Source organism: Rana temporaria, chromosome 3 (assembly GCF_905171775.1).
Source record: "Rana temporaria chromosome 3, aRanTem1.1, whole genome shotgun sequence".
NCBI lineage: Eukaryota > Metazoa > Chordata > Amphibia > Anura > Ranidae > Rana > Rana temporaria.
Genome location: NC_053491.1, coordinates 459936560 through 459962635, shown reverse-complemented (window position 1 = coordinate 459962635; position 26076 = coordinate 459936560). Strand labels below are relative to the sequence as shown.

General features: G+C 47.4%; 2 protein-coding genes across 3 annotated transcripts in view; one reads left to right on the top strand and one right to left on the bottom strand.

The window, feature by feature from the left end:
* The window catches only part of AP4M1 (adaptor related protein complex 4 subunit mu 1), a 69966-nt gene extending 56535 nt beyond the window's left edge, over positions 1-13431 (top strand). Inside the window, exons 13-16 of the mRNA XM_040346755.1 lie at positions 125-172; positions 272-322; positions 1840-1957; positions 12742-13431. Of these exons, the coding sequence (XP_040202689.1) occupies positions 125-172; positions 272-322; positions 1840-1957; positions 12742-12939 (415 nt within the window). The 3' untranslated portion in view covers positions 12940-13431. The remainder of the gene's footprint in view (positions 1-124; positions 173-271; positions 323-1839; positions 1958-12741) is intronic.
* A 6404-nt stretch (positions 13432-19835) lies between these two features.
* STAG3 (stromal antigen 3) overlaps positions 19836-26076 on the bottom strand; it is a 137122-nt gene continuing 130881 nt past the window's right edge. For both annotated transcript variants that reach the window (XM_040346752.1, XM_040346753.1), the window contains 2 exons: positions 25025-25115; positions 19836-19997 (listed from right to left, as the gene is read on the bottom strand). In XM_040346752.1, the coding sequence (XP_040202686.1) occupies positions 19950-19997; positions 25025-25115 (139 nt within the window). In that variant the 3' untranslated portion in view covers positions 19836-19949. The remainder of the gene's footprint in view (positions 19998-25024; positions 25116-26076) is intronic.

Here is a 26076-nt window from a genome sequence, read left to right as displayed (position 1 = left end):
AGTATACATTGTGATTGTGGATGGGAACCTACAGTAACATGGGGAGAATATAAAATAGTAATGCCGAAGAATACTTCAAATGATCAGAATGCGTTAGTGAATAACGTCAAATATTCTTTTGCAGTCGGCTGCGAATCTTTTTGAAGCTGCGGTGTGATCTGAGTCCCAAGAGGTGAGTCTGAGAAATACGAGGATCGGGGCTTATAAATGAAAAGCTCTGATTATAGAGAGGGAACTCTCCTTACTAGGCTTCCTTTATTTGTATCTGCAGCCAGGCAATCAACGTCCGCGTGCAAGTCCCAGTGCCGAAAGGAGCCAGCAGGTAAGTGTCCAGCAAGTACACACCTTCTGTTCTGGGGAGGTTGCATTCACACCTGAGCGTTTCGTTTCCAGGCAGAAAGTTGCGCGTTTTTACCGCAATTTTGTACAGGTCAAAAGTTCACCAATGTAAAAAGCAGAAAAAACTGCCTAAAAAGACAAAACGCTCAGATGTGAACAGGTGTCATTGAAATGAATGGGATTTTGCTCGTTAAGCGTTTTTCAGGCGTTTTACGCTCAGGTGTGAATGCACCCTTAAGCCTCGTACACACGATCGGATTTCCATTGGACAAATCCGTGGATTTTTGTTCCCGAAGGGCGTTGGCCGTGAACTTGTTCTGCATACAGACGGCAGAACTTTTTCAGCCAACATTCACAAAACTACGTGGTTTTTCTGCTCTTAAGCGCCACCCTTTGGGCAACTACTGCTAATGTTGTGTTATGGTTAGCATTGGTTCGGAGCATGCGGGTTTGCACTTTGGATTGTAGTCCGGACTTGTGTACACACGATTAGATAATCCGGCAGAACACATTTGTTGTCGTACAATTTAAGAGCATGACCATCCAACATTTGTTGTCGGAAATTCCGACAATTGTCCGATGGGGCATACACACTGTCGGATTATCTGACAAAACACATCCATTACACAATTGTTGTCGGAATATCCGATCGTGTGTACAGGCCTTTAGAATTTCAGACTGGGAAGGAACCAGAAAACAAGTTTTGGAGGGTCAGAGTGCTCCTCGGGGGGGGGGGGGGGCTTAACGTGTACCGGTATTTTAGCAATAAACATAAAGCTGTGAATGTGAAAAGTATGGGAGTAAAGTAGGGCTAGGGCTTCATAATCGATTAGTTGGCCGATTATTGTTTCGATTAATCGCATGATAGCCTTAAAAAAAAAATTGCATTTTTTTATCTTTTTGGGCCAATTTGTTGTTGGTCAGATTACAAAACACAAATTGCCACAAAAACACATTACATGCTTTTCTGCAGCTTCTCCATGGAAGTATATTGTACCAAAAAAAAACAAAATAGCACCGTTTTGCGTTGAAAAGTCCTCGCCCTTTCCAAATACGCAGCAGCCGGAAAAATATCATGGATGTGAACGTGTCCCATAGGAAAACATGTAAATGAACTGTAGTGTGTTTCTGCAAAAAGCACCAAAAAACAGAGGTGTGACCCCGGCCTGAGATGTTCAGTAACATAAGGGGGTTAAAAAAACAAAAATAAGTACAAAAAGAGCAAATAATCGCTACTGTAAGGGGTTAATTTTTTTTACTGTGGGACAGTGAAAGTTATATTTACAGTAGCGATTTGCTTTTTTGTACTATAAAGGGCTAATTTTAGTTTCTTTTAACCCCATTATGTTACTGGCCGATTAATCGATTATGAAAATTGTAATCGATTGAGTTCATAATCGATTAGTTGTTTCGGCCCTAGAGTAAAGCTGAGCCTACAACAGTATAATTTTGTTCTACATTTTTCATTGGGAGAACATTTTGTTTGCTTTTGTGTTTCAGTGTTTCTCAGGAGCTCAGCAGCCCAGATCAGAGTGCAGAGTTGTCGCTGAGCACGCAGTCGCTGACATGGAATATTCCAAGAATCCGAGGAGGGAGCCAGCTTTCCGCTCTCTTCAAGGTAAAGGTTCAGCCTTGACAGTAATGCCGCGTACACACGATCATTTTTCGGCTTGTAAAAAAACAAAGTTTTTCAGCCTCTAGCCTCATTAAAACGACGTTGCCTACACACCATAGTGAAAAAAAAAATGCTCTAGCAAAGCGCGGTGACGTACAACGGCACTATAAAGGGGAAGTTCCATGCGGATGACGCCACCCTTGGGGCTGCTTTAGCTGATTTTGTGTTAGTAAAAGACGATTCGCGCTTTTCTGTCTGTTACAGCGTGATGAATGTGCTTACTCCATTACGAACGGTAGTTTTACCAGAACAAGCGCTCCCATCTCATAACTTGCTTCTGGGCATGCACGTTTTTTTTTCACGTCGTTAAAGCCCACACACGACCATTTTTTACAACCCGAAAAACGACATAGTTTAAAACGTTGTGAAAAAATAGAGCATGTTCGAATTTTTTTTTTGTCGTTTTTCAGAACCCGAAAAATGCTCTGAAGCCCACACACGATCGTTTCTAATGACATTTTTCAAAAACTTCGTTTTTTACAACCTGAAAAATGATCGTGTGTACATGGCATTATTCTTGCGTCTTCATTCCATTCATGAAAGTGGTTTTAAGGATATACAAACATGTCATCCTTATCACAACCAAAACTGACAGTAAACATTGTGCCTGTAAAGAAGGAAGTAAATACGTACTTAGGGTGCATTCACACCTGAGCGTTTTGTCGCCTGAAGCACGAAGCTCCAAAACGCTGGAGGGGAAAAAATCCATTATTCTCAATGGAGATGGTTCACATCTCCACTCCAAAACGCCTGACGCCGAACGCCTGAAGCTCAAACAAGTTCTGGACCCTTTTTTGACGATCGAATTGAGCGTATTTGGGCGTTTTTCTGTTTTTAACATTGGTGACCCTAGACCTGTCCAAAATCGCGGTAAAAAACGCCGCAAATATCGCGGCAAAAAACGCTGCAAATATCGCGGCAAAACGATACGCTCAGGTGTGAATGCAGCCTTACACTCTGTCCACACTACCGGGGGTCCAAAGTCGTGTGATTGTCAGTGCAAATTTGCGCTCTCTAGCACTCAAGTTGCAGGAAAGTCGCATCAAAAGTAGTTTATATTTATTCTGTATTCCATAGGCAGTTTTTTTTAACATGTGACCTATTTTAATAGCAGAGGGCTATAAGCTCCTAGGGCCAGATTCACATAGCCAGGCGCAGCGTAACGTAACCGATTTAGGTTACACTGCCGCAAATTTTCCGAACTACGAAGCACTTACCTGGAAATTTGCGGCGGTCTATCTTAAATTTCGTCCGGCGTAAGGCTGGTCAATTCAAATGGGGCGGGTACCATTTAAATTAGGCGCGCTCCCGCGCCGGACGTACTGCGCATGCTCCCGACGCAAATTTCCCGACGTGCTTTGCGCGAAATTACGACGCGCCAACGTTTTGTGAATCGCGATGTGAAAAAAAGACTTGCGCCGGGAAAAAATAGGATTTTTGTACTCACCGTAAAATCTATTTCTCTGAGTTCATAGACGGACACAGCATTCTTTGACATTAGGGTTATATCCGCTTTCACTAGGAGAGTTTAGGCAGAAAAAAAGCACTTAAAGTGTTAACAAACACAAACCTCAGTGCAGCTCCTCCCAGGGGGCGTGGCCCCCCCGGTATAACCCACACCCTGCTCTAACAGCCTCAGTTCGTAACAAGCAGTACAAACAAAGGAGGGGTGGGTGCTGTGTCCGTCTATGAACTCAGAGAAATGGATTTTACGGTGAGTACAAAAATCCTATTTTCTCTTTCGTTCATAGACGGACACAGCATTCTTTGACATTAGGGACGTCCCAAAGCAGTGTCAAAAAATTTGAGGGGTGGGAAATAACACAGCAAAACAGGTTACACCCCAAACAAAACCGGGAGTTGCTCAACGGAGAAACTCCTACCATAAAACGCCGCCTGTAACATCTGCGGCCGAAGGAGGCATCAGAAGATGCACACACATCCACCTCGTAAGACCTTGAAAGTGTGGATCGACGACCAGGTCGCTGCCATATACCCCTGTAACACAGAGGCCTGATGCCAGAAAACCCAAGAGGCTCCGATCGCCCTGGTCGAATGAGCCGTAACCCAAAAGGGAGGCGCCAGCCCCTTCAGGGCATAGGCCTGAAGCACAATTCGTCGGATCCACCCCGAAAAAGGGGTGGCTGACGAGACTACCAGGCCCCCTTGTAGGACCAGCCAGCGACGCGAACAGTGAGTCCGACTTCCGGAACGGAATCGTAGCAGATAAGTACACTCGTAGGGCCCGAATCACATCCAGAGGATGTAAAGTGGCCGCCTCCCTGCATTTCGGCCAAGGACATAAGGATGGAAGAACAATGTCCTCATCAACGTGAAAAGCCGAAACGACCCTGGGGAGAAAAGATGGCTGCGGACGCAGCACCACCTCATCCTTATGGATGACCAAGTAGGGAGCCTTGCAAGACAAGGCCGCCAGAACAGACAAACACTCGTCTGATCGAGGTAATTGCTACCAGAAAAAAATCACAGTGGAAATGCCCACGCTGAGCCATGGCCACGTGACGACGCAGACCTTCCTGGGCTAGCACCCAGAGTCAAATGCATGAAGGGCAGGTACTCTAGCGCTGAGCTAAACCTGCTCCCCTTTTGTGACAGTCAACAAAAAAAACCTCCCGAATGTCCACAAAGGGAGCATCCAGAAGAACCGAAAGGACTAAATTCAAGTCCCATGGGGGTAGTGGAGGGGCCACATGCCAGACCCCCAGACCAGACGTACGCACCAAGGAGTGCGACGCCAAGGCTCATCGAAAGTAACAGCCAGAGCAGAAAACTGACTCCTAACCGTACTTAAGGCGAGAGCCTGATCCACTCCCTGCTGTAAAAAACAGCAGAATCCTGGACACCACGTATGTCCGAGGGTGCCACTTCATCTCCTCACACACAGAGATGCAGGCCTTCCACGTATGATGTAAAACCTACGTGAGGTAGACTTCCGTGCAGGCAGCACGGTAGAGACCACTAAGCCCAATAGGCCTCGGGCCCACAGCCCCAGGCACTCAACAGCCATGCCGCTAAGCCAGTGGCTGTAAAAAACAGGGTGGATGATCGGACCCTGTAACAGAAGATCAACCCCCAGGGGAAGACGCTAGGGGGTGTCTGCCACCAGACGCACCAGGTCCGCGTACCATGAGCGACGCGGCCAATCTGGGGCAATCAGGATTGATAGAATTCCCTCGGCTTCCACTCTGCGCAGCAGTCGAGGAAGAAGCTACCGAGAAGGGAAGGTTTAAAGTAGGCGACAGTGACCTCAAGGAGCCAACGCGCCTGACGCGTCTGCCCATGGGTCCCTTGACCTGGCCAAAAAACATGGCACCTTCCGGTGGAGGCGGGACGCTAGAAGGTCCACGCATGGAGTGCCCCACTTTCGGCACAGACACTGAAAACCCCTACGGGTGGAGAGACCACTCTCCTTGGTCTAGAGCAGTCCGACTCAGGAGTCGGCCCGCCAATTCCATACTCCCGGAATGTACACGGCCGATAGAGCCGGAACGGACCTTTCGGCCCACCGAAGGATGTGCGCGACCCTCGTCGATGCAACAGAACTCCGTGTGCTTCCCAGATGGTCGACGTACGCCACAGCGTTGTCGGACAGGGCCCTGAATATCCAGGGACCACCAGGCAAGGCAAAGCCTGATCCAGAACACCGATTGGTAGGTGGGACTCCACCTGAGTCCAGCGCCACAGGGCTGACTGGGTGCCCCAAAAAAAACCCTCCCCAACCGGAGAGGCTGGCATCCGTCGCGACCACCGTCCAGTGACATGGCAGAAATGCCTTTCCAGCCCGAAGCACCGGAAAAGTCAGCCACCACACCAGGGACCAGGTGACTCAACTGAACCTGGTAATCCAGGGATGACGGAAGCTTGTCCCCACGAGACAGCAGTTCCCTCTGTAGCACCCTGGCGTGGAATTTGGCATACGGAACCGCCTCGACAGAGGCCACCGTCAGACCCAGAACCCTCATGCAGAATCGCAGAGATGACCACTACTAGGTCGACAACTGCTGCCCAGCAGATTGCAGAGTCTGAATTCTTTCCGTTAGGAGAAAAAATTTTCGCCCCGGCGGAATCCAGGACTAGTCCCAGGAATTCCAGTCCCTGAGACGGGACCAACACTGACTTCTGGACAAAACAGAAGTCAGCCAAACTCTTGGAGAGTCTGACACGTGACAGACATGGCTCCACTAATTCAGAGCTCGAGGAAGCTCGTAGAAGAATGTCGTACAGACATCCCACAATAACAAACCCCCGCTGCCACAGCCGGGCCAGTATCGGAACGAGCACCTCGGTGAAAACCTGTGGTGTCGACACCAAGCCGAGCGGGAGGGCCACAATGAAAAAATGGTCCTCCCTGACCGCAAAGTCCAGAAACTCTGGTGCTTTGAGCATATGGGAACATGCAGGTACGCGTTCACGGCATCCAAGGACGCCAGAAAAACCTCATCCTTAAAGTTTGCACTTTTACAAAAAAACAAACAAAGGCCTGAGGCCCAGGATTGGACGGACCCCGTCCTCCTTTGGGGACCACAAAACAGATTGGAGAAAAACCCCGGAGCCTGTTCCACAAGGGAACTGGCACAATCACTGCCCTGACCAAAAGATCCTGGACAGCCCCTGACAGAGCCAACCGGCGAGCCAGAGGATGGAGGGAAAAAACCCGTTTGGTAGACAAGAGAGAAATCCTGTCTCGCACTCAGAGGAAACTACCTCGCAACCCCAACAGTCAGAGAGGAGAGACCTCCACCGAGCCGCGAATTCGCGGAGCCAGCCCCCCACCCGAGATGCGAGCGGAGGCAAACCTCCAAGCGGAAGCAGGCTTGCTGGGCTTGCGGCACCCGGGGCGCCTGTGTCCTCAGTGGACGTCCTAGCCCCCTGAAAATGTTTTCCTGCCGCACTTGGCGGGCGAAAACCAAGAAACGCATGGGGAACAGTAAATGAGGGCCCTCGCCTACAGTGAGGCACCTACCCTTTTTTAGATTGCGGGAGCAGAGTGCTCACACCGCCCATGGCATCCTTTATGATGACAATCAGAGACACCCCTGCGTACACCCCCACAGGGCAATACCACCAGGGACTACTGAAAAGACCGTCCGCAGACCAACCCCCAGCCATACAAGACAGGGCAGAGAACATGGCGCAGGCGGATGCCCTGGAGAGCAAGGGGAGCATATCCGGGGTCGACACACAGACAAATATCTGACCTAGTACCAACTGGTCGGTCAGGACCACGCAGGTCATAGAAGCATTCTGCGCCTCCAGCTCCCCGTCCGGGAAACGTCTGCGACACCAGAGTCCCGGCCAAAACCGGACTCACCACCGCCCCCCCCCCCCGCTGTGAATATGGAGCGACCACATTCACAGCACCCCTATCAGCGGGGTCCCCAAAAGCGGGAGCCCCTTCCCCAGGTAATGTGGCAGCCTTGTTTCAAAAACAAGCTACCCAGCTGAACACAGGGGGCGGGGGGGAGAGAGAGAGACACCCTGATACAGGAATCCTCCCCAAAAAAGAGGGGACAGATCGCAAAGCATTTTGTACCCTGCGACTGATCCCAATCCTTGCACAACATATTCCAGACATGGAACACAAGGAAAAAACACATATTGCGGTGCGGGGCGGCACGGAACCCAAAAGGGACTGACACCACTGATGCCACCTCCGAAACCACCATAGCTAACCATGGTAACCCGCACCGCAGTGTTAAGAGCCCCAACAACAGCACCATCAAGTGCTGACCCTGAAACAGGGCCATCCTCACAATCCGTGTGGACTTCAGCCAGCAGCTACTGACAAAAAAACAAAACCAGACGCCTCAGCGAGGCCTGATTCCCTGTCAGAAAAAATACCCAGAGAGAGGCAGAGGGGGGAACAAGTGCAATTCCCACATCCCTCCAACACTCCCATCCTGACCCAAAACGCCTCAGGGACTGCCAGCACAGCATCCCTGGAGGCCGCAGGAACAGGGACACTAAGGGTTAACATCCCCTAGTACTGGCAGGCTCCACAGGACATCCCCCCAGCCGCCACAGAGAACAGGGAAACCCCCCCCCCGGAGGACTCACCGTCCGACCAGACCGCCGCTGCCGAGAGCCAAAAACGCTGCCTGTGCCGCGCCATCCAAAAGGAAAATGTGCAGAGCCGTACGCGCCGTCATCCTAGGCACAAGAGCTGTATCAAGATGGCCGCCGATATGTCTGCGGGCTCCGAGAAAATGGCCGCCGCAATTACAACTGCGCCATAAAACACCGCCGTCAGCGGCAAAATGGCGCCCGAAAACGGCGTTTTTTCAAAAAACACACAGCAAAGCCCCAGTGACACACGCAGTACACAGGCCCACAGGACCCCCTCCGCACATATGGCAGCCCAGAAAAACACAGCACCCACAGCAGTAGCAGCCCCCAGGTCAGACTGAGCCCCCCAAGCGGGGCCCCCACCTCACGGCCGTCACCCAGAAACTGGGAAGGAGGGAGAGGAAAAAAGGGGAGAGAGGAAAGCAGGGCAAACCCTCAGTGGACCTCCCCAGGGGAAAATTCCAGCCAGACCACTTACCTGAGCAAGAGGCCACTACTTACCCGTCCTGCGACCACCGGCTGGAGGTATCCCCGACAGATCCAACGTCCGCTAAACGGCATGGCTGTCGGCCAGACACACTGTGACAAGGCCATAGAGACCGGTCATATGTGTGCCCTAGAACCGAAGTTCCCCGGCCGCCCCTGGAGCAATGGGGCCTGTCGTGGACGTCCCAAAGCTGAGCTAAGGGCCGGAACACGCTCGAAGGCCGAACCTGGGGGGACTACAAGGGCCGAGGACCCAGCCTGTCACCCAGTCGGCTGTTGATAGAAGAATCACAGGATTCCAAAAAATGCAGGAACAAAATAATAAAAAGCGAGAAAATCGCAAGAAAAAAATCTCCAGAGTACAGGAACTCCAGAGTGCCTGACTCTCCTGACGTTAGGCAGGAAAAAACTGAGGCTGTTAGAGCAGGGTGTGGGTTATACCGGGGGGGCCACGCCCCCTGGGAGGAGCTGCACTGAGGTTTGTGTTTGTTAACACTTTAAGTGCTTTTTTTCTGCCTAAACTCTCCTAGTGAAAGCGGATATAACCCGAATGTCAAAGAATGCTGTGTCCGTCTATGAACGAAAGAGAAAAAATGTTTTAAAAAAAATTCAAAAGCGACGTGGGAAAGACGGGTATACTTTTACATGGTGTAGTAAGTTTACACTTTGTAAAAGATGCCCTATCTTTGTGACGGCAAACTAACACTTGCGGCGACGTAACAACGGGAAAAAGTTTCGTGGATCGCCGTAACTGCTAATTTGCATACCCGACGATGGTTTACGACGTGAACAACCCCCAGCGGCGGCCGCGATACTGCATCCTAAGATCCGACAGTGTAAAACTATTACACCTGTCTGATCTTAGGGATATCTATGCGTAACCTGATTCTATGAATCAGTCGCATAGATAGAAACAGAGATACGACAGAGTATCCCTTTTGTGAATCTGGCCCCTAATTTTTCCCTGCAGACAGGCTAGGGGAGAGCTGGGTCACGTGACAGCTGTATATTGATTAGGGAAAAGGTACTTTTTTTTATTCAAATAATTACAGTGCCATCATCCACATACAGTGCCTTGAAAAAGTATTCATACCCCTTTTTCCACATTCATACCTAAATTTTCCACATTTTGTTATGTTACAACCAAAAACATAAATGTATTTTATTGGGATTTTATGTGATAGACCAACACAAAGTGGCACATAATTGTGAAGTGGAAGGAAAATTATATTACATTTTTTTTAAACAAATGAATAGCCCCCGGAGTCAATACTTTGTAGAATCACCTTTCACTGCAATTACCGCGGTAAGTCTTTTTGGGGATGTCTCTACCAGTTTTGCACCAGTACGCCATGCGGTCGGGCTATCCGACACTTTAAGGTGATGCTATGTGGTTTGCTGGGCGGGCATGAGCATATACATTTGGGCACACGCCCTTCTTTGCCTCAGTCCACTGGCGCTCCACACCGCCCTCAGCAGGACAGCAAGCGGGCTAGGGCGTTGCCCTGTTACTGCTGCTGGTCATCCTCCGCCTTCTATTGCCCGCTCATAGCAGTAGCTCTCTACAAGAGTCCGTGGTCATTTTGGTGTGTGTGGTCCTGGCCGGCGAATACAGCGGTGGGCAGATGAGGTCCTCCTATGGGAAGACATAGGACTCAAATGGATCACACCTTCCTGCATGCTCTAGCTTGCCCTGCACATGACTGAGACCTGCTATTTGGTCAGGTGATAAGTTATATTTGCTGTGTCCCCCACATGGCTTCTTGCAAACTGCAAACGGGACTCCTTATGTCTTTATTTCAACAATGTCTTTCTTCTTGTCACTCTTCCATAAAGAGCAGATTTGCGGAGAATACGACTTTCGCCGCGAACACATGACGTATTTTTTCTATGTCATTAAAACAATCGTGTGTAGGCTCCAGAGCATTTTTCACAACGTAAAAAATGGGCATTAAAAATTTAGAACATGCTCTAATTTTTCACGTCGTTTTTAACGGCGTAAAAAATGGTCGTGTGTGGGCTTTAACGACGTTAAAAAAACTGTGGATCTCTGCAGCTCCTCCAGAGTTACTTCTTGGCTGCTTCTCTGATGAATGCTCTCCTTGCCCGGCCGGTCAGTTTAGATGGACGGCCATATCTTGGTAGGTTTGCAGTTGTGCCATATTCTCCATTTTCGGATGATGGATTGAACAGAGCTCTGTGAGATGTTCAAAGCTTGGGATATTTTTTTTTTATAACCTAACCCTGTTTTAAACTTCTCCACAACTTTATCCCTGACCTGTCTGGTGTGTTCCTTGGCCTTCATGATGCTGTTTGTTCACAAACTCCCCATACACACTATTAGATTTTCTGCAGATTTTTGCCTTCAGATTTACCAAAACCATGTAGTGCAAGGGCCTGCCTGATTGCATACAAATTGAAACTCTTAAGGTTTGACCTCATATTATATGGTTTTGGTAAACCTGAAGACAAAAATCTGCAGAAAATCTAAGGCCTCGTACACACGATCGGTCCATCCGATGAGAACAGTCCTAAGGACCGTTGTCATCGGTTAACCGATGAAGCTGACTGATGGTCTGATGTGCCTACACACCATAGGTTAAATAACCGATCGTGTCAGAACGCGGTGACGCAAAACACAACAACGTGCTGAAAAAAATGAAGTTCAATGCTTCCAAGCATGCGTCGACTTGATTCTGAGCATGCGTGGGTTTTTAACCGATGCTTTTGCATACTAACGATCGGTTTTGACCTATCGGTTAGGCGTCATCAGTTCAATTTTAAAGCAAGTTCTCTTTTTTTTGACCGAAGGATAACTGACCGATGGGGCCCACACACGATCGGTTTGGACCGATGAAAACGGTCCATCAGACCATTCTCATCGGATGGGCCGATTGTGTGTACGCGGCCTAAAAGTGTGTATGGGGTCTAAGGTACTCTAGCAAACCTCTGAGGGCTTCACAGAACAGCTCTATTTATGCAGAGATTAAATTACACACAGGTGGACTGTATTTACTAATAAGGTGAAGGCAATTGCTTCCACTAGATTTTAGTTAGGGGTATCAGAGTAAAGGGGGCTGAATACAAATGTACGTCACACTTTTCACATATTTATTTGTAAAAAAAAAAAAAAAAAAAATTGAAAACCATTTATCATTTTCCTTCCACTTCACAATTATGTGCCACTTTGTGTTGGCCTATCACATAAAATACATTTATGTTTTTGTTTGTAACATGACAAAATTTTAAGGGGTATGAATACTTTTTCAAGCCGCTGTACAGAAATAGCCAAGGGACAATGGAAATATAACATTGTGTGTTTAGTATCACTTTAATCTTCCACTATTTTTTTTTTTATACATTTATTAAGATACATGTTTTTCAGTATACATTGTTTCCCTCTATAGCAGGGGTCTCCAAACTTTCTAAACAAAGGGCCAGTTTACTGTCCTTCTGACTTTAGGAGGGCCAGACTGTGGTAAGAGGAAGTAGAAAAGACGTCAGTGGGAAAAACAAAGCCCCTCATTGGGAGAAATTGTGTCCCATCACTGGTGTCATTTGGAAGACATGTGCCCCATCGCAATTAAGTTTGCATGTGTCGCGCTATATAAGTTTCTCATTCATTCATTGCTCTTGTCATTATGAGGAATTGTGTTCTTTCCTTGGTGTCAGTGGGGGGGAATTACCCCCCATTTTTGGTATTAGTTTATTAAATGGTGCCCCAAGGGCCTGATAAAAGGAAGCAAGGGGCCCCATCTGAGCCCTGGGCCACAGTTTGGAGAGCACTGCTCTATAGGCTTTACTCCAGCAAACACAGACGGATATAGGATGCACAACACTGCACTGCCTTATTGAATACATTTATTGAGTGGGCAAGCTGTCAGACCTTCAAGCTCTCCTCTTTGATGTTTTGGATGAAATGCAACAAAGAGAGGACCTTGGCAGGCTAAAAGTGGCTTGCCAGCTCCAACTAAGTTATTTGCCAAGTGGTACAGCAGTGCACGGTCTATATTGTTCTTTGTGTTGGAATTGCATGGAGTGTGCTGGCAAAGATTACTGTATGAGGAAGTTGGTGCCAAATATGACAGCAGGGCATAGAGCAGTGCTGAAACTGAGGCTTCATTGCAGCTTTGTATGCGTGTCCCCTCCTACAGGTGGATGTGTCTGGATGCGTCTCCCTGCCCTCGGTTCTGGATCTGCCTCCCGTGAATCTCTCCTTTCAGGTACCATCCCACACCAGTTCTGGCCTTCAGATCCGTTTCCTCAGGCTCAGAAACGAACGCCCGACCGCCATCCACACTTGGGTTCGTTACCTGACACAAAGTGACTCGTACAGTGTCCGGCTCGGGTAGACGTCTGCTGCAGGACATCACATCGGAGCGTCTCACTCAGTGGCAGGAATGTGGTCAGTGTTGACGGGCTCCGTGTTTCGTCGGGGGCCATACATGGCTTGGATGAAGCAGTGGGGAGCTTTGTCCTTTTTTTTTTTTTGTGGTCATCAACAAAGTCACATCTTCTCACCTGAATAAGGTGATGTTTCCCGTAAAGACTTGAATGGCTTCATTCATCATCTTGGTGTAAATACAGAGTCTGATCAGCCTGTGACGGCCCGGATGCCACTTCTAAGAAATGAAGAAAAGCAGCTAAACACCCTGCAATGTGTCAGCAGGGATGGAGGCCGGGAAGAGAGGTCCCAACAAAGAGTCCATCCAAGTTAGTCAAGAGGTTTCCTTATGTTAAAACACTTTGCTGACCCCAAGCAGGGATCTGGACTCCATGGTGTGCTTGCAATGGAAATGTGTGTCAGAGTTTATATTAAAGGGGTAAGAGTGATGCTGAAACCATTTGGCAATTGTGTATTTTTGTATATGTTGGTGTTTCTCTTGGCAAGACACAGACCCGTGATTGATCTCCGAAAGCCTTCTGCTCCAGAAAGTGTAGACACAACGGTCACCTAAGGTAAAAGAACATTTACTAAGGCTGCATTCACACCTGAGCGTTTTGTCGCCTGAAGCATGAAGCGCCAAAACGCTAGAGGGGAAAAATACATTATTCTCTATGGAGATGGTTCACATCTCCACTCCAAAACGCCTGACGCCGAACGCCTGAAGCTCAAACAAGTTCTGGACCCTTTTTTGTTGCTCGAATTGAGCGTATTTGGGCGTTTTTCTGTTTTTAACATTGGTGACCCTAGACCTGTCCAAAATCGCGGTAAAAAAACGCAGCGACAAATCGCGGCAAAAAAAACGCCGCAAATATCACGGCAAAACGCTACGCTCAGGTGTGAATGCAGCCTAAAACTGGCAAAATGAGGAGCAGCTCTGCACAGCAACCAATCAACTTCTAACTTCAGGTTGTTTAACCACTTAGCGTCCGCGCTATAGCTGAATGTAGGCTACGGAACGGACCTACTTTGCCAGGAGGCCGTCAATAGACGTCCTCCCATGCTCGAGCTGCCTGAGCGCCCCCTGCAGGGAGCTCACTGCTCGCTCTGTGATCAGCTAGTCTATGAGATCCCGACCCCTTACCACATGATCAGCTGTCAGCCAATGACAGCGGATCATGTGACGTAAACAGAGCCGGTAATCAAAAATCGGAAAAAAAAGGATCACGGCAGATGACAGAGAGGCATCGGTTCCGATCAAGGAGAGCTGCCCAGCTCATCTGTGCCCATGTGTGCCACCTGTCAGTGCACAACAGTGCCTCTTACCAGTGCCCACCAGCGCCACCTACCAATGCACACAGTGCCACCTATCAAAGTCACTTATCAGTGCCTCATCAACAGTGCTGCCCTTCATTGTCACCTACCAGTGCCACCTTATCTGTGCCCACCAGTGCAGCCCATCTGTGCCCACCAGTGCCGCCCATCTGTGCCCACCAGTGCCGCCCATCTGTGCCCACCAGTGCCGCCCATCTGTGCCCACCAGTGCCGCCCATCTGTGCCCACCAGTGCCGCCTCATCAGCACATATCAATGAAGGAGAAAAACTACCCGTTTGCAAAATTTTATAACAAAATATAAAAACATGATTTAAATTTTTTTCACGATTTTTCATCTTTTTTTTAGCAAAAAATAAAAACCCCAGTGAGGTTTCACCTTCACTTCAGTGAAGGAGAAAAATTTCTTATTTACAAAATTTACTGACAGAAGCCAAGAAAAACTTTTCGTTGTTTTTCATTTTTTTTTTTGTAAAAAATAAAAAAAACAGCAGTGATCAAATAGCACCAAAAGAAAGCTCCATGTGTGTGAAATAAAAGATAAAAATGTCATTTGGGTACAATGTTGTATGACTGCGCAATTGTCATTCAAAGTGCATCAGTGCTGAAAGCTGAAAATAGGTCTGGGCAGGAGGGGGGTTTAAAGTGGTAGTAAACTCTGTACTACCACTTTAACCTACAGGTAAGCCTATAATAAGGCTTACCTGCAGGTATAAAGAATATGTCCTAAACCTTACAGGTTTAGGAGATATTCCCCCCGCAATGCGCCGCTGACTGCAGTGGCGCATGCGCAGCAGGGATCCTCAGCTAACCACTTAAGCCCCGGACCAATATGCTGGCTAAAGACCCAAGGGGTTTTTACAATTCGGCACTGCGTCGCTTTAACAGACAATTGCGTGGTCGTGCGACGTGGCTCCCAAACAAAATTGGCGTCCTTTTTCCCCCACAAATAGAGCTTTCTTTTGGTGGTATTTGATCACCTCTGCGGTTTTTATTTTTTGCGCTATAAACAAAAATAGAGCGACAATTTTGAAAAAAATGCAATATTTTTTACATTTTGCTATAATAAATATCCCCCAAAAATATATATAAAAATTTTTTTTTCCTCAGTTTAGGCCGATACGTATTCTTCTACCTATTTTTGGTATAAAAAAAATCGCAATAATCGTTTATCGGTTGGTTTGCGCAAAATTTATAGCGTTTACAAAATAGGGGATAGTTTTTTTGCATTTTAATTTTTTTTACTAGTAATGGCGGCGATCAGCGATTTTTTTCGTGACTGCGACATTATGGCGGACAATTTTGACACATTTTTGGGACCATTGTCATTTTCACAGCAAAAAATGCATTTAAATTGCATTCTTTATTGTGAAAATGACAGTTTCAGTTTGGGAGTTAAACACAGGGGGCGCTGTAACATTTAGGGATCACTGTGTATGTGTTTACTAGTGTAGGGGGGTGTGGCTGTCATCGATCGATCGAGTCTCCCCTATAAAGGGGATCACACGATCGATGCACCGCCACAGTGAAGCACGGGGAAGCCGTGTTTACACACGACTCTCCCCGTTCTTCAGCTCCGGGGAGCGATCGCGACGGAGCGGCTATAAACAAATAGCCGCGCCGTCGTCCCGGATCGCTCCCCGAGCGGACCCGACCTCCGCATGTACCGGGGGGGGGGTCCCGATCGGACCCCCGACCCACGTCTAGCAGAGGACGTACAGGTACGTGATTGTGCCTGTCCGTGCCATTCTGCTGACGTATATGTACAAGAGGAGGTCGGGAAGTGGCTAATGGGCCGCCAGCCGCCGGACCTTGCCAGAGAGTGACGACATCGCCGCTCCAGCCAATCACAGCGCTGGAGCGGCGATACCCGGAAGACACGCCGAGGAAAGATGACATCTCCCTCGGCGTGGACCAGGTAAGTTCCTCTCACCTCGTTCCAAGGTAAGTATTTCATAATCAGCTAGTATGCGCTGCATACTAGCCGATTATGGCTTTTGCTTTTCAGGTTTAAAAAATAAAATAAAAATGACAGCAGGTACACAACCGCTTTAAGTGCCCAGTAAGCAAGTGGTTAATGAAGCTTTGACAATAAAACCTGGAAGCTGATTGGTTTCTATGCAGAGCTGCACCAGATTTTAGGTAAGAAAATGTTTCCGGACGGCTGCACTTCCAAAGATCCTTTTATTGACGCTTCATATGACAAGCAGTAGACAGATGGAGCCGGGGGAAAAAGCAGTATATGTGTTCCAGTTGTCGTAAATCTCACCTTTAGTATCTGTGCTGACAGAGAACTGTAAGCCGTCGCCACTGACCATCTTCTTAAAGCGGATCTCCACCCTAAAGTGAAGTCCCGCTGATCGGAACCCTCCCCCCCTCTGGTGTCACATTTGACACCTTTCAGGGGGGAGGGGGGTGCAGATACCTGTCAAGACAGGTATTTGCACCCACTTCTGGCCCGGCATTCACGGGCAAAAGACGGGCATTGCGTCACATCCCGTCGCCCCCCCCGTTGTGTGCTGGGAACACTCGGCTCCCAGCACACAGCGGGAGCCAACCGGCGGGCGCGGCGCGACTCGCGCATGCGCCATAGGGAACCGGGCAGTGAAGCCGCAGCGCTTCACTTCCTGGTTCCCTCAGCGTGGATGGAGGGGGGAGGAGCAGCAGAGAGACGAGCGATCGCTCGTCCTCTGCTGCGGACGGCGCTGGACTCCAGGACAGGTAAGTGTCCTAATATTAAAAGTCAGCAGCTGCAGTATTTGTAGCTGCTGGCTTTTAATATTTTTTTTTAGCGGAACATCCGCTTTAATAATGTCAGCTGCTTGACTGTCCTGCTGACGCTCGTCCTTTCATACAATGAGTCACTGACCAAGAACAAGTGACAGCAAAGATCCTAACCTGCAGACTTGTTCAGGAACCATGAAAGAACGGCTTCCAGTGGATTAAAAGGAGAAGTCGAGCCTGAGCTCATTCGGCTGGGCTTCTCCTCTGGGTCACAGAAGTGCAATTCGTTTTGCACTGCTGTGACCCGTTTTCAGTCTGAAGTCCGCTCTCTGCTGACGTCACTGAGATCAGTCCAGGCACCACATCATCCCAACTTTGGAAGTCTGGATCCAACAGGTGCCTGGACTAATGGCAGTCTGAGTCTCTCCATGAGTGCCTGAAACGGCCGCTTCCCGCCACTCCACAGCTCAAGCGCTCCAATGAGCGTGAAGGAGCAGAGCAGGAGAGCTGCTGATTGACAGGCAGCAGCTCTCCGCTCAGGGAGGTGAGAGAACCAAGTCATCGGCGGTGTTTGGTGACTCGGTACTCGGTGAAGAGCCGCCAGGGGACAGATGCAGCATCCACCAAGGTAAGTATGATTATGGGATAAAAAAATAAAAAATCCCATACTTTTCTTTAAAATGACCAAGCAACTTGAATTTTCAGATTGAGAGGTCAGCAGTAAAGGCTTAAAGGGGTTGTAAAGGTTAGTTTTTTATTTTCTAAATAGGTTCCTTTAAGCTAATGCATTGTTGGTTCACTTACCTTTTCCTTTAATTTCCCTTCTAAAATTTTTTTCTTTGTCTGAATTTCTCACTTCCTGTTCCTCCTCAGTAAGCTTGCCCCCATCATCTGAGCGGTCGTTAGTCAGCCAGAACAGCTTACTGAGGAGGAACAGGAAGTGAGAAATTCAGACAAAGAAAAGAAAACATTTAGAAGGGAAATGGAAGGAAAAGGCAAGTGAACCAACAATGCACTAGCTCAGAGGTCTCCAAACTTTCTAAACAAAGGGCCAGTTTATTGACCTTCAGACTTTAATTTGGGACGGACTGTGGCCAGTGGTAGTGGAAATTTCCTTGGCATCGGTGGGAGTAAACATCACCATAATTGGTATTGGGGGAGAAGCAGTGCCCCATCATTGGTTTAAGTGGATGTAACAGTGCAATAATGCTCCATCATTAGTATCAGTGAGAGGAATAGTGTTCTATTATTGGTGTCAAGGGGGGATATTGTGCTTCATTGCTGGTGTCAGTTGGCAGAATAGTGTCTTGTATCTTTGGGAGTAGTGACCCAAGGGCCGGATAAAGGCAAGCAAAGGGCCGCAGTTTGGAGACCACTGCACTAGCTTAAAGGAACCTTTTTTTGGAATAAATCACGTTGGATCATTACTGTTGTTGTGCAGCCTTCTTTTCTGCCCCATTTTTGTGGTCAGTGAAAGGAATAGTGCCTCACTGTTGGTGTCAGTGGCAGGAATAGTGCCCCATCGTTGGTGTCTGTCATGGACCTGGCCTTGCAGTGCTGGAATGTTTCTACTTGAAATCCTAATTCATGTATTTCAGAAGATGGGACATTACTGACAGTTCATTGCAGGAGATACTGGACACATTACAAGTGGTTTAGTTGTCCTGACTAGGTCAATAGACAATGACCCTTCAATGCTTAGCTCAGACTATTGAAATGCTAAGTGGAACCAGCTTGTGAAATACCTTTTATTGTGTTCTGCAGGTTAAGAGCGGGTGTCGGAGACAGTCCGTCTGGCTAGAGTTGTGGATTGAAGGTTAATTGAATCTATTATGTATGGTTGAAGATGTATGTGTTTACGCTAAGGGACTTTGTATTGTTCTAAAGGTCAGAAGCCTCCTGTCAGCTGCATTGAATTAGCATTCTATTGTCTAAAGGAATGTAACCTCTCAGAGGTAGTAATTAAGTAGACCGGGTTATTGTGTACATTGATTACCCCCTGGGGCTTCTGTCTCAATACACAAGTCTTTCTATCCAAGCTATTGGACCAATCCCTGTTGACTATTTCAAGTCCTCATTTGCATGGTCAAGGAGGACCTGAGTGAAGACTGCATATACTTTACAATTGACCAATAGGAAAGCGGTTGTTGGGAGTGGGATGTTCCAAATTCTGTATAAAAGTGTGCTGTGTACTTGAAAATAAAGAGTCCTGCTTGAACTTACATACAGCCTGCCTGGTGTGTGTTCTTAATGGGTCTGAACAGCACATAGCTGTAGTTTGGATCCCGGAACCTTGGATGACTTGACCATCAGACGTTGCAATCTGCAAGCTGACTCACTGGTAGCAGAGGAGTGTCGGGAGAGCAGGACCGGGCGAGCAAAGGATCGTGTCACAGTGTCAGTGGCAGAAATAATTCCCCATCGTTGGTGTTAGTGGCAGGAAGAATGCCTCATTGTTGGTGTCAGTGGCAGGAATATTGCCTCAAGGGCTGAATAAAGGCAAGCAAATGGCCGCATCTGGCCCCCAGGGCCGCAGTTTGGAGATCACTGATCGAGATATATGTTGACAGTATATGAAAAAACAAATGATACACACAAAGCTGACACGTAAAAAACATATTCCCCGTCACCCAATGTTGTTTAAACTATTTTAATAATTGTTTTTTCATTTTAAAGATTTCATCACTTTAACAAGTAGAAGCCAGGAACATTTTATGTTCAAACATAACAAAGCTTCTCAGAAAGTGCCAAAAATAAATAAGAAATAAAACAGACTGCAGTATATGAACAGCACAACAGAAATGAGTATGAAACGCGTCACTGCGCTCCGTGTGTACCTTGGTGCAGGATGTCTCTGTCACAGTGGATACGTGTCACCATACAGAGACATGGAAGCGCAGCATGTAGAGAACAGTATTCTGTCACTCTTCATTATCCAGCAGGGCGGAATCCAACAAGTCAGGAAGAAGCTGTAGGTATTACAAAGAAAGAGAATAATCATGTGAAATAATATTTAGGGAAACAAGATTCTGTACAGCAGGGCTGGCTAAGCACAGAAAGCCATGGGGGGGGCCATGAATACAGCAATTGATAAGCATACACAAATTATATACATTAACCAATTTAGGACCAGCCGTCGCAGTTTTACTGCGGCATGTTGGCTCCTCTGGGCAAAGCAATGTTACCTTACGTCGCTTCGCTTTTTGGCCACTAGGGGGCGAGCGCCCGCCGGGCACCTGCGATCGCTGGTGACAGCGAGAAGCTGGAATCTGTGTAAACACACATAGGTAGATTCACGTAGGGGCACCTAACTTTAGGGCGGCCTAGCCTAGCCTTTTTAGGCTACACCGCCGTAAATTAGTTAGGCTAGTAGTGATTCTCAAACCACTTACCTGCTAATTTTCGGCGGCGTAGCCTAAAACGAGCGGGCGTAAGGGCGCCTAATTCAAATGACTTGGAGGGGGGCGTGTTGTATGGAAAAGAGGCTTGACCTCACGTTTTTTGACACTGCGCATGCGCCGGGCGACTACATTTCCCAGTGCCTATTGCGGCTGTATGTAAACGACGTAAATCCCGATTCGCTGATGACTTGCGCAAACGACGTAAAAAATTTTAACCTCGCGGCGGGAACGGCGGCCATACTTAACATTGTTATTCCACCTCATAGGTGGAATAACTTTAGGCGGCCTATCCCTTACGGAAACGACGTAATGCGACGGTGTAGGCCTGGCGTACGTTTGTGAATCGGCGTATCCCCTCATTTACATAATCTACGCCGGCCGCAATGGAAGCGCCATCTAGCGGACAACAGAAACATTGCCAGCTAAGATAGAACGGCGCAAGCCGGCCTATCTTAGCTTTGTTTAAGTGTATCTCTGTTTGAGAATACACTTAAACAAACGCCGGCGTAGATTCAGAGTTAGGTCGGCTCATCTACTGATAAGCCGGACTAACTCTTTGTGAATCTACCTAACAGATCCTGGTTCTCTTAGGGGAGAGGAGACAGATCGTGTGTTCATATTGAGTATGAACACTGATCTGTCATCTCTCCTAGTCAGGGCCAGATTAAGAACATCATGGGCCTGGTGCTGAGGATTTTGAGGGGGCCTTTTAGGCTGCATTCACACCTCCGCGACAAGTAACGCCGCGTACGCGGCATATTTTGCCGCGAATAGTGTAACTTTTTTTTTACAAATCCTTCCTATTGCTTTGTATGGCCGAACGCCAATGCCGCCTGAAAAAAAGGGTCCGGGACTTTTTTTCATGCCGCAGGTGTACGGCGTCTATGAGATGTGAACCATCTCATAGACAGCAATGGGAATTCTCCCCTCCAGCGGCACGAGCGGCCGGCGTCGGGCGTTTTGTCACGGAGGTGTGAATGGGGTGTAATAAATAATAAATAAATGCGTGGGAATGACATGAACGCAGCCCAGCCAAGGCAAGTGACCAAAGGCACAGAACCCAGAAGGAAGACCGGGTGAAGATGGAAGTGCCCAGGCCCCGCCTGATTCATCGCAGCACTGGAGGGCTCAGTCTGAAAATTGAAGTGTACACTAATGTGCTAATATGCTGTGCATACTTGTACGTTGTGGCATAACCTACCCCAGGGCCTCTAAAAAGTAGTAATGTCAGGAAAGTTTACTACCGCTTTATTATCACAGGATCCCAGGAGCCTCTCATGGGGCCCCCTACTGACCCGGTGGACGGTGGCCCTTGGGCAGTGCCTAAGTGCACAGTTGCCAACATTTAAAAAATATTTTCAGGGCCACTTTTTTATATAAGTGCTATATTTAGAGTAGCTGAGATCCCCGATGTTCCTCTATACATCATAGTAGTAATCACAAAATTAAATGAGTACTAATAATGGGGCAGAACAAATATGAGAACTGATATTTCCTTTAGTTGAACTAACAAAAGTGTGTCCATTCTAGAGCTGGTAACATTGAGGATATTCAGTATAATTTTAAAGAACTGTTTTTGTGGGTAAGCGACATAGGGGAGGAGTATGGACGGTATATAAGTGGGAAGTATGTGCAGGTGAGGGAGAGGAATGTGGAGGGTCCAACAGTGGGCACTATGTACAGGAGAGGAGTACAAAGGGTACGGAAAAAAGCACTATGTACATGAGAGGAGTGTGAAGGGTATGACAATGGGCAGTATGTACAGGAAGAGTGTGGGGGTATGACAGAGGGTAGTACGTACCAGAGAGAAGTGTGGAGGGTATGATGGGGCAGTATGTACAGGAAAGGAGTGTGGAGGGTATGACAGTGGGCAGTATGTACAGGAGAGGAATGTAGACGGTATGATAGTGGGCTCTATGTATAGGAGAGGAGTGTGGAGGGTATGACAGTGGGCACTATGTATAGGAGAGGAGTGTAGAGGGTATGACAGTGGGCACTATGTATAGGAGAGGAGTGTGGAGGGTATGACAGTGAGCAGTATGTACAGGAGAGGAGTGTGGAGGGTGCGACAGTGGGCACTAAGTACAGGAGAGAAGTGTATGACAGCAGGCACTATGTACAGGAGAGGAGTGTGAAGGGTATGACAGTGGGCGCTATGTATAGGAGAGGAGTGTGGAGGTTATGACAGTGGGCACTATGTACAGGAGAGGAGTGTGAAGGGTATGACAGTGGGCGCTCTGTATAGGAGAGGAGTGTGGAGGGTATGACAGTGGGCACTATGTACAGGAGAGGAGTGTGGAGAGTATGACAGTGAGCACTATGTACAGGAGTGGAAGGATATTTAGGGACTGAGTAGTGGTTAAGCGGGTCATACATGGATTGAAATTACGCCAATTATGCAGAGACCAGCCATAGTCGATCTATGTATGGGCTAGCTCGTTTTACACAAGTCAATCTATTAATCAACTTGAGTACAACCAGCCTGTTTTTTTTTTTCTTAAAACAATCAGTGCTGCCAGCTAAAGTTAGCAACACTGATCATTGTACGCACTGGCAGAACACAATAACACTGCAGGAGTGATTCCCCCATCCACAGGTCAGCAGGTGAGAGGGTGTGTGGGGACAGGCTGGGGAGAGATACTAGTCAGTGGCTGGGTAGGCACTGGTAGTATCAGAGCCAGATACACACAGGTTACATACGCCACGATCGTTAGAGCGAGAACAATAATTCTAGTACTAGACCTCCTCTGTAACTCTAAACATGTAACCTAAAAAAATGTAAAGCATCGCTTAGGATACCAAAAAAAATTGTGCTAACTTAACTAACTGTTTTTTTAATGAATGAAACATTTTTTTTCCAAAAAAACATGTTTGAAAAATTGCTGCGCAAATACCGTGCTAGAGCTGCACAAAAAATCGTGATCTCGATTCAACCCCCCTGACGATCTTCAATGCAGAGTTTGCTGATTCTTTCATATAACAAGTGGAGAGACTTTCAGCTGTCAAAAGAAAATGTCTGGGCAGTCTGCCAAGTTTTTAACAGGAAACATTGTAACTAACACTTCCTTCTTAGATCAAAGGGATACACTTCTGTGTGTAAAGAACAAATCTGGGCAGTCTGCCAAGTTTGTAAACAAAATGAAACATTGTAACCAACTAACATTGTAACTAAATTTAACCACTTAAAGTCCAACACTTGTTTCTTAAGTTAGAAAGCAATATTATTTGCTAGAAAATTACTTGGAACCGCCAAACATTATATATATTTTAGCAGAGACTCTAGGGAATACAATGGCTATTGCTGCAATATGTTATGTCACACTGCATTTTCCCACTTCAATGAATAATAAAAACCATAAAAACAAAACAGTGAAGTTAGTTTTTTTTTTTGTTTTAATGTGAAAGATGATGTTACGCCGCAACAATCGTGAGAGAATCATGATCTATCTTCTAAGCAAAAAAATTGCAATTCTCATTTTAGCCAGAATCGTGCAGCTCTGTACCCTGCAACATAAAAAGTGCAAAGACCACCATAGAGTAATTTTCTAGCAAAAAACAAATGATGATTTTTACATGTAGTAGAGAAGTGTCAGAATTGGCCTGGGTGGCAAGGGGTTAATTACCATGAGTAATATACAAATAATTATTATAAGCACTGTGATCCTATCAGTCTGCTGTAGTGTGTCAGCTTGTAGTTATATTGGCCGCTCTGAATGTAGCTTCTGACAGGCTGTGCAAGCAGGCCCGTATCTCCGGAACCATAAATGATAGCCGTCCCATATTTTAACCAGTTGTGGGGTAGCTCTTCCCATGCCTACCCCAAAATGTGGGGTTTCTGTGACCTCTGGTCATCGAGCTACAACTCCCCAAATTCGATCTTAAAAAAAAAAAAAATTCTTAAAAAAAAAAAAAAAAAAATTTTTTTTTTTTTTTTTTGGGCAAATGGGCCTATCTTGAGAAAGGGGCCTGGAGCTGCAGCTCCATCAGCCCCATTGTTAATCCGGCCCTGCTCCTAGTCAGTTCCATCCCCTTGATCGCCCCCTGGTGTTAACCCTTTCCCTGCCAGTGATATTTATAGAGTAATCAGTACCTATTTTATATCAATGATCGCTGTATAAATATCAATGGTCCCAGAAATGTGTCAAAAGTGTCCGATGCGTCTGCAGCAATATTGCAGTCCCGCTAAAAATCGCAGATCACGCCATTACTAGTAAAAAAAAATGTTTTTATTAATAATACAAAAGCCCTATTTTGTAGACGCTATAACTTTTGCGCAAACCAATCAAAATACGCTTATTTCGATTTTTTTTAACCAAAAATCTGTATTCGCGTAACACGTGAACCAGAGTGGCTTTCAATGCAGCGGGTTCACATATATGCAGACCGGTTGCGGTGCAAATGAAAAAATGGTGTCCTGTGCGTTTTTCAGTCTAGTTCAGGTGCGATGTCAGTGTCAAATGTGCACCTAAATCATACCTGAACCGCTGAATGAATCACACCGGACTCTGCACAGAAAGTGGACCCGCATATATGTGAACCTAGACAGATATAACACGCAGAAAGCAGCACAGATGCCAACAAACTGTATACCGCACCTCCTCTCCAGCTGACTCGGCACTGCTCTGTACATCTTCTATCACCATCTCTTCATCCTCTTCCATCAGATCTTCTTCCATCAGGCTGAGACTGTGGAATCCCAAAAAAGTCATTTGTGCATTTTGTTATATACTATTGATGTGTGTGGAGGGACAGAAGCGGATCATTTATTAGTATTTGTATTCTGGTACTGTTCTGCTTTATCCGCTTGCGGACCAGCCGCCGCAGTTATACTGCAGCAGGTTGGCTCCGCTGGGCGAACCGTTGTAGCTGTACGTTGGTCGTTTTAGGCGGGCTAGCAGGCGCTGCATTGGGGAGGTGCCGATGCTCGTGACCGCTGTCCGCGAGCGATCTCCGGGCACGAGAGGCAGAACAGGGACGTGTGTGTAAACACGCACATCACAGCCGCCTCATCAGCGCACACCAGTGCAGCCTCATCAGCGCCACCTCATCAGCGCACACCAGTGCCGCTTCATCAGCGCACATCACTGCCACTTCATCAGCGCACATCACTGCCGCCTCATCAGGGCACATCACTGCCGCCTCCTCAACGCACATCACTGCCGCCTCATCAGGGCACACCACTGCCGCCTCATCAGGGCACACCAGTGCAGCCTCATCAGGGCACACCAGTGCAGCCTCATCAGGGCACACCACTGCCGCCTCATCAGGGCACACTAGTGCCGCCTCATCAGCGCACATCACTGCAGCCTCATCAGGGCACATCACTGCAGCCTCATCAGGGCACACCACTGCCGCCTCATCAGGGCACACCAGTGCCGCTTCATCAGCGCACATCACTGCCACCTCATCAGCACACACCAGTGCCGCTTCATCAGCGCACATCACTGCCACCTCATCAGCGCACACCAGTGCCGCTTCATCAGCGCACATCACTGCCGCCTCATCAGCGCACATCACTGCCGCCTCATCAGCGCACACCAGTGCAGCCTTATCAGCGCACACCAGTGCAGCCTTATCAGCGCACATCAGTAAAGAAGAAAAAATACTTAATTTTTTTAATTATTTGGTCAAAAATCTAAAACCCAGT